Raw genomic sequence first — 8993 nt, forward strand, 5'->3', positions numbered from 1 at the left:
TTCGAGCCCGAGGACTACACCTTCTCCCCCACCACCATGGCCCCGCAGCCCGGGCTGAGCGTGCCGCTCCGGCAGGACTCCTGGTGCGCCCTGGCGCTCGCCTAGAAACCCCCAACCTCCAGCAAAAAGCCTCGGGACCAACATTTTTGGCTGGCCCTGCAAACGGCCGACAGGCAGGAGGACGGGCTGCCCCGGCGCTTCGGGACTGCGGGTGTCGAGCCGCGGCCGCAGGACAGGTTTCTCTTGGAGGATGCGTGTGGAAAACGCTGGCTGGACAGGGCTGGGATGGTCCGGCTGTGGCACCAGCTCCCCAGAAAGCTCATCCTCAGCCGGAGCGACCCAGGGTTGCCTCCCTGAGGCCGGAGCCCCGGGGCCGCCTCCGTTTTCCCGGGGAAAGCCTTCCTCCTTTGAGATGAAACCAGCAAATAAATGCATCCCAGAATCTATGTTTATTCGCAGTGATTTCTCCCTCCTATGACTCCTCTGTGTGCAATTTATTCCACTTTCCAATAAAGACTGCAATAACGTGGCACCAAATAACTTAATTTTATTAAAATGTAAACTGTATGGCCTCCCTTATGTTTTATTGGCCACAACAGGAGGAAAAGAGGAAAAAAAAAGCAATGGTTGTTTTAAACATTTACTGGTTTATATTAAAAATGATCATCTCTATAGAGTGTTAGCTTCTGAAGCGTTTAGCGTATCAACACTGAGCTGATGAGTCATACATGAAATAAACACGCTGCTCTTCCCTTTCCAGCTCCAAACAAAGATTTTTTTATTATTATTTTAGGCAAACCACATGACAAAAATGGTCAAAAACCTCCCAATAATAAAAGAATACTGAAATGCTGGTTTTCTTTTGTATTTCCTGATTGTTTTTGAATTGCCACCTCTGAGCATTAGAAAATCAGAAGTTAATCCTCCGAAAGTTAAGAGAAAGGTTTGAGGGACTGAAAAATAAAGGATGTTTTGCAGGTATGTTTGTTTCTGTCCAGTTTTGGGGATGTTTTGAATGGAGGATTTCCAACTTTCAGCCATGCAGGGCAGAGATTCCTTTTTAATTATTTTAATAAAAGACGGGTAGAAAGTAATTCCTTGGAGCGGAGCTGTAGCAAAAGCTCATCAGTGATGCACATCACACTGCCAAAAGCTGGCAACGGTGCATTTCTGCAGCTTCTCGGAGCTGCCCCGGGGAGGTGGGCGACGGGGAGATGTGCTCTGCTGGGGGCATGCGAGGGGGCCCTGAGGCTCCCGAGGAGCCTGGGGGTGAGGAGAAGATCATACCGAGGATGGGAGATGGGTGGGAAATGAAGAGGGAGCAAGGTCATGTAGTTACTTCTACGGCCTGCTTCGTTTGTTATTTCTAAATCGAATCCCCAGCCTGGCTGAACGGCTATTTATGGCCAGGAAGCCGTCAAGTAATAGTTCCTTAATATAGAAGTTGACCTGTCCAGGGCTTCCTGCAGCAACTCTTCCTCTTGTCAGAAGAGATGGATCACTGGATTTTTATTATAAATAACAGGCTAGAGATGAGCAGGGAGAGTGAATCTGACGTCAGGTCGCAACTCGGCTGAGATGGAGGACAATGCTCTCCACCTTTGCTGGAGGAAAGGAGATGCTCCAGGCGCTGGGGAGCATTGGTCCCCTCCAGTGCTGCCGTAGCTCAGCGGCTGGTCCCTCAACGTAGCCCTGTGCAGGCACGGGGGTTTCAAGCCACCATTTTATCAAAGCCCATGGATGAAAACAGTCTTTGGAGGAGTATTTCTTGTGCCTCCAGAGCTTCACTAGCAGCTTGCATCATGCCAAGCTCCAGTGCCAGGCGGAGGCTGTCACGGAGGGGCGTCCCTCCAGCGCTGGGCTCGGCAATGGCACGCTGTATTTGCATGGCCAGGCTCTCACCATGGATCCATGTCTCCCCGGTTTGTTTTTCCACTCTCTGGCGTGCCAACATCCGCAGCAGAGCCGGGCACAGCCGTGCAGCAGATAAGCCAGCAGCACAGGGCTGGCAGAGGGACACCGTCCCCAAATCCAGCCCAAACTGTGCCTCTGGGAGTCAGGAAAATGGGTGATGTGGCCTGGACTCAGGCGACCTGCAAGCGCCCGAGGCGGCATGTCAGGACACGGGCGGGCAGGAGGGAGCAGGAGCCCTGGGCGCAGCATGAGTAACGCTCCTGGGCAGCTCCCCAAACCCCAAGATTTGCAGGCAAATAAAAAGGCAGAGCAACACAAGTCGTGGCAAGATGATTTCTATGGACGATGGCAGGGGGTCCTTGCTTTTTCGTCTGTGTGACCCCGAGGGGGAGAGTTATTTTAAAGGCAAACAAGGAGACCCAAACAATGCCAAGATGTTGACACCAGTGGCTCCAGCAGTTTTATTTATTGCCTGTTGGTAACCGTCGACCGGGCGTCGGGATGCTCCAGGGGCTGGTGGCTGACGAAACGAGGCAGAGGGACAAGAAGTGAAACAACCGGGACGTGTATAATTTTTCCTTCCTGCTCACTCCCTGCACTCACTGGACGGCACCGTCCACAACGCTGGCTTTTCATTTCTTAGAGGTGTCTTCCCATCTTCCGCTCCCATCCCCAAGGCAGGAGCCGTCCCCACAGGCTTCTGTCCCCTGGTCAGCCCTAACGGGCGAGGCAGCGCCGTCTGCACAGCCCTGCGGGACAGGAGAGGCTTCCTCTCCTCCCGGTCCTTGCAGCCCCAGAGGAGCCAGCACCCGGGAAGCTCACGCTGTGCAGGTCCCAGCCTGGCGGCAGCCGCATCCAGCGGGAGCCAGGGCCCTCACGAAGCCGCATCCAGAGGGACCCATGCACCTTCCGGCCATTACCTTCCCAACCTACCACTTTGAAGACCTTCCTTGGGGGGTCCACGTCCCTTTGTACCCCTCATTACACGGCGAAGAGGAGCATTTTCCCCAAAAGTTGTGAACAAAAACCACGAGAAACTTTGCGTCTCCCCAGCTCATGCTACCTCCTCAATCCTGCTCCTACAGCCTCCAGGCGCCCGCTTGCGCAGCCCAGCTCGGCCCGCATGCTTGCAGGAGCTTGGATGGTTGGGGCGGCAGCAATGGAGGGGATCAGACCCAAAACTGAGGTCCGGGAGAACCAAACCCCCCGGCTGATCTGGAGGTTATGGGCATCCCAGGCGGCACCCGCTGTCCTGCCCCTCCTGAGCCCAGCCAGCGGGCAGGAGCTGCCTTTGGTGGGACCCTGCCCCGGCTGCGCTAACAGCACCATCGCCGGCTTCTGTGGCCAGGCCCACCCCTCCCTGCCCCATCCCCGAACAAGGCTGGTTTGCAGACGCACTCCGGAGACCAACTTTTACTTCTCTTTCCCAAATCTTTCTCAGTCCTCTTGGTCCTCTCTCCCCTTCCCTGGTGTGGATTTGCTCTCCTACAGGTCTGGTGGCTTGTGGACAACTATTATCTTTACTGTAGTTATACAGCTGCCTCGGAGCTATCAATTGCCTTTGTTCAAAGGTCACCTGCCCAGATGATTTTACAACATGACTACAATGATCTGTTCCATTTTGCACTTTATACTGATGCCACAGTGATTTTTACCAAGTCAGCGAGTGAGTAATGAAGCACTTGAGCCTATAAACACATGTTGTTCTTGTTTATGATCATATTAATAGCACACTAAAATCATTGCTCACCCAAGCAGTTGCTTTAAAAAAAAATAAAGTTAGTTTCTTTTTGCTTTCTGCATGGAAAATGGAAAGTTGTGGTTTAATTTCTGCTGGGAGCCCTGCGGCGGCAGACTCTCCAACGGGATGTCGCTTTTACGTCGGAGCGGAGAGCCGCCTTTTTTTCTGCGTTGCACGTGGAAGTCTGCAGCACAACTTGTGTGGCACCTCAGCTGCTGAGCGGGCCCTGCCGGGACCACATCCACCACCCAGCTGCAGATAGGTCTGACTCTTCCTCTGCACGAGCTTCGGGGACACACAACCCCCAGGTGAAGCCGTGCACCGAGGCCGCTGGTGAGGCTGATTCCGTCACGGTTATAAGAGGATGGGGGCATGGAGGTTCCTTTCCTTGGTCATAGCGCTTGGCAAGTCTATGAGGCTGCGGAGCCGTAGAGGTTTTTCCTGGCAAGCAGGCAGAGGCGCGGCCGTGAGCCGGGCACAGCAGTGCCCAGGGGCTGAGGGGGGTCTGCCGCTGGGTTTTGATGGCTCTGGAAGTGCTTGGGGATGCAGAGAGGCAAATTCACTGCACGTCCCAGTCCTTGTACGCTGCTTCCCTGCTCCTCTCCAGTGCTTTTTGTTATGAAGTTACTTGTGTAGCAGCCAGGAAAACACCTCACGTTGCTTTCCAGGTCAATGTGCTGCAGTAATTAAATGCCCAGGTTATTTAATTGTGCAGCAGCTAAACCAGAGCTGAATATTCAATCTCACTATTGTATGCATGGAAGAGAAGAAAACAGCACTGCTTCTTTCATCACATCAGGTGGTCCTTCTTGGAGAAAGCTTTGTGGCCAGGGACTGGTAGGAGGTGGTGTCTCCAAGAACCTCTCCTGTTCAGCATCAAATTTACATTGAATAATCCAAAAGACACTTAAAGCAATAACACCTTTTTGAAAGTGTTTTTATTTCAAAGAAGCTCCTCCTCAAGGGGAAACCTGGTGAGAGCACATTCCAAAAAGGCTCTTGTTAAAGGGAGTTTATCCCCAGTCTGTTGTCTTCTCTGAAAACCCCATGTTTCACTAAAATTTCGAGCACCACCACAGGTAACATGTCATGGATACAGTAAATATTGCGAGGAAAGAAGAGGAGCAGCGTTGGACTGTCCTTATGGTCAAACTTGGCAAAGAGTAGCTTTATCTACAGCGCGCTCATACCACTAGACTGTTAGTATTTACCATCCTTTTCCCTGTTCCTGTGGGCTGTCTTCAGTACCATTGGGAAATGCATTAGTACTGGAATTTAAGGAAAGGTTTTTATAACAAGCATCTGCACAGCTGTGTTAAATGAGGCCAAGAGTGGACCTTGACTACTGTGGTGTTTGAAAATGTTGGAGTCTGAGCTGCCTCCAGGGCCAATTCCTCAGCTGGCACAAGGTAGGAGTGCCGAATCGGTCTCCCATATAAACAATTAACCTCATTAACAGGATTCTATTTACATTTCTTGGTGATCCAGAAGAAAGCAGGAGAAAGTGGGAAAACTTTATCATTCAAGTAGAAGAGTATCTCTTGCCTTGGGTGCAAAACTAGCTGCTTCATGCCTGTGAAAGCTTTGGGTGCCCTCATCTCAGACATGGGGGGGAAGGACAGATAGAAAAGAGTAAAGTAAGAATGCCTCTTTGCTATTTTTTTCCTCCAAACCAAGCCAATGGCTTAAAACACACACTGGTGGAAACTTCTAGCCCTTGTCCCAGTCTCACCTGTGCTCACATTTCCCTGGCTCCAGGGCAAGGCACGGGACTGACCCTCCTGTGGCACTGCCCGAAAGATTGAATGGGAGGAAAGGAGAAGCGGGCACTGATGGGATGTGGAGCGGGGCCCTAATGTCGCTGTTGCTTTAGGTGTTGGTATCATTCTTCCATCTGTTCACTCTTTGCTTGCGATAAAGAATAGCTCCAGCTTGTGGAATGAATAGAAACGACGGGCATTTAGCTGCAGGAGCCCGCTCTAACGTCCGCCTGGAGGGGTGCTTAAGCTGCTCTTAGTGATACGGGAGCAAGCAGGGTAGGAAAGCAGTGCTGGAAACACCAGCCCTCCGTGTGCGAGCAGGAGGACCAGGGTGAGCGGCAAGGAGGAATGGGCAGTGTTAATCATTTACCCCCCGCGCGATGGAGGCTGTGATAGACACTGCGTGCGTATAGGGCTCCAGAAGCACAAATGTTAAATGGGGAAGCCGCTGCTCAAAGGGCACCACAAAGTGGCCTTTTGGGGAGGCAGTTCATTCAGACCCACCTTTGGCTTTGTGGAAGCACATTCCCGTGCCATGGTGCTCTGCCACTGGCAGGGCCATCACGGTGAGACAGCATGGATGGGGTCTGGAGGGTGCTTGTCACTCCTGAGCTTGACCTTGACGTCTTTCCTCCTGATAAATAATGCCTCTGCAGCAAACAGGAGCAGAGGACTTTCACAGAAGTTGATGGCTAATGGTGAGCCATTGGTTTGGCTCACCATTAGATGGCTAATGGTTTGGGCCTCACCCTGTGGGAATTCCCTTGGAAGGGTGTAAGCTTGCTTTTCTGCTGTCCTACAGCATTTAAAACCTATTATGTCATCACAGATGTAAAACGTACATATCTCTACATGTAATAATACAGATTTAATAACAAGGCAAGATTTGGGATTTACTTGGCACTCAGATGTAGCTGAAAATGTTGCCATCACCTTCCTTTGACAGCAACAAGTGATAAATACAGACTGTCATTCCTCCGTAACCAGGTTCATCCCAGTCAACAGCAACCCAGACCTTACGGCCTTCAACTTGGGTTGCTGGCTGCAGCAGCGCTTCAGGTCGTGTCCCAAAACAGGCTTTCCCCAGGAGGAAGTCCTTCCTGTGTGCTGAGGTGCCAGAAGGATCTTGCAGTTCCACAAGAGTCTGTAGAAAGCCTGTGATAAAAACAAAGGGTAAAGGGGCGTTGTTCTTGGATGTGTTTCTCTCTTGGTACGTCACAGAGCTTGCTCCTAAACCCAGCTTTGCATCCACAGAAGAGGGTCTATGAGCGTGAACCTTGTGTGCGAGCTTGGCACTGCGTTCTGCATTCAGGGTAAACATGCCCGCAGTGTCTGTGGCTCCCAGGAAAGTCCCAAAGCATGAAAGGACACAGTCTCCAGCTTCTCTTGGAGGAGGCTGAGGACCCAGCAAAGCTTCTCCAGAAGTATCTCTCCCTGCAGGAAAGTCGGTCTCATCAGTATTCCTGCAGAAGGCTTTGCTACATGCCCAGGAGTGATTGGCAGTGGCTTGAGCTTTGCTTTTAAATCAGGCAGCTTCGCCTCATATTAAAACATGAATAGAAAGGATTTAGCAATTTAAAACATTAATAGTGGATAACTCATTTCTGAGCAGCAAGTTTTAATAATAGTGCTCCTTCTCAGACAGGCTCTGCTCTGAGGCTGTTGACTTTGACATTGCTTCTTGCCCTTATCCTTAGACAAAGATGCAGAATTGGTCCTCATGTTGCTTCCTTTCCCCTACTGTGTGGGGTGCCCTGGGCACCCCCATTTCAGAGCTGGTGTCATCTTTGTAGAGTTAATGGCAGTAAACCTGGGGAGAGAAGAGCCACATCTCCCCACCACCTTGAAGTCGCGTGGCTGGGAGAGCACGAGCAGAACCCCGGGGCTCGTGGGGAGGGAGCGCTTGGCCTGCCCTTGTCCCCTACCCCTGGAAATTTGTACCTGTGTCTAAAGCAAAGTTGCAGACAGGAAAATCACTGCCTTGCACAATTTTGGGGGCTGAGGGCCAGGCCAGATTGGAGACACCAGTAGCTGGTTTGAGGCGTCGGCGCTTTTACTCCTTGGGAGCTCCAGGTTTCAGAAGGTCTCTGCGCTTGCGCCAAGTGGTTTTTCTTAAACTTTTTGAAGCCTATGGTTGCTCTTGACTTTTCCTTTTCTGGCTTGCTTTTCCTCTCTGGCTTGGTTCGTGCATCACCAATCATTTTAGTTACAGCGGTGTCAATGGGGCTTGTAACATAACCACAAAATCAGTTACATCTGGAGGGTGCTGAGCAGGGTCACCGGGGCTGGAGTTTCTTTTGTTTTTTAAAGGCAGCCTGAATAAATGGCAACCAAGCCTTCTTGCATTAGCAGGAGGCAAAAGCCAAGAATAAAACCACAATAGCATCCATGTTTTCCAGTTAAAATAGCAATCTTCTACTCCGTAATTAAATTCAGTTTTGATTTTTCAGTCTGTAATTAGTAGGAAATTGGTTTGGATAGAATAGGAAGCTACTTATCTCTTCATCAGAAACCAAATCTAGACAAAACCAGAATGTGATTTGAGGTTTATAAGCTTTTGAACTCTGTATTTGAGTGCTGCTTGAATTTCCCACCGAGATCCAAAATGAGGAGTAAAAAAAAGGTGGGGAGAAATTGCTGTGATTTCTCAGTCCTACTCAGAACCAGGAAATTTGGGGACTTCCTCGGGAGGTTTCTTGGGAGACCGACATGCTTTCTCTTATCACTGATGCCTTTTTTGAGGTGCACAACCAGACTGCAGAAAACACCTCAAATGTTTAGGTTATTTTTCCATACTGAGTCAGGCTGCCCAAATGTGTTAATTCATTAAGCATGCTGCATTCCCGCTAATTGCCAGCATGGGTCTAGGCTTCAGCCAGCTCAGAGTGTATCCTCGGAGTGGAGGCTTATCTCTTGAGCTTCCTGAGTCTGCAGAATTGAATGAAAGTCTCACCAGGAAAAGTGGTTTGTTTTGCTTTTAGTTTGTTTTGTAAGAAAGCTGAGAATTTCCCTTCCCAGCCAAGGCTGAATTGACCACAGAGAAGCTCACAAGTCTCAGTGCTTCAGATCCCCAGGCTCTCCAGAATCCAGAAGTGCTAAATTCCCTTTTTTTTTAAATAAATCTAGCTATGCCTTTTCAGTCTTCCACTGAAACTGAGTTTTAATTCTGTTCTAATTTGGAAAGAGGCTGTGAATATGCTGTCCTGTTGTCAGTTGACTTCCTTCCCTTCCCCAGGTAGATTTTTGGTAAAACATTGACAAAATATTTAATCTCTATCAGACTTTCAAGCTCGGTTCCCCACCTTTAACCCCATGGTGGTGAGGGCACTTTCTGGTGTCATCTTCATGTAAGACGTCATCTGTTACATCCACACTTTGTCCGTTATGGAGCAGAGGTGCAATGAGGCAGTGACTTACCGAAGGTCCAACAGGAGGTCAGTGGCAGGAATGGCCCCAGTGTCTTGACTCTGGATTTTGTCATGGAATTGGAGCAAAACCAATCTGTGTAGGAAAGTTTGGATTGCGTTTGAGAAATGCAACCGCTGCTGGGGTCAGCCAGTGGGCGTGGGGTGGTCCTG

The 8993-nt window shown here is 50.2% G+C and overlaps 1 protein-coding gene across 1 annotated transcript in view; it reads left to right on the top strand.

Annotated features, from left to right (window-relative positions):
• Positions 1-105, top strand: part of LOC104617667 (transcription factor GATA-5) — a gene marked incomplete at its 5' end in the record, with an annotated part of 3104 nt that extends 2999 nt beyond the window's left edge. The window contains one exon of the mRNA XM_010283042.1: positions 1-105. This exon is cut by the window's left edge and continues 13 nt beyond it. Coding sequence (XP_010281344.1) covers positions 1-105 — 105 coding nt within the window.
• Positions 106-8993: the final 8888 nt, after the last annotated feature.

The sequence above is a fragment of the Phaethon lepturus genome, unplaced genomic scaffold (genome assembly GCF_000687285.1).
Source record: "Phaethon lepturus isolate BGI_N335 unplaced genomic scaffold, ASM68728v1 scaffold45052, whole genome shotgun sequence".
Taxonomy (NCBI): Eukaryota; Metazoa; Chordata; class Aves; order Phaethontiformes; family Phaethontidae; genus Phaethon; species Phaethon lepturus.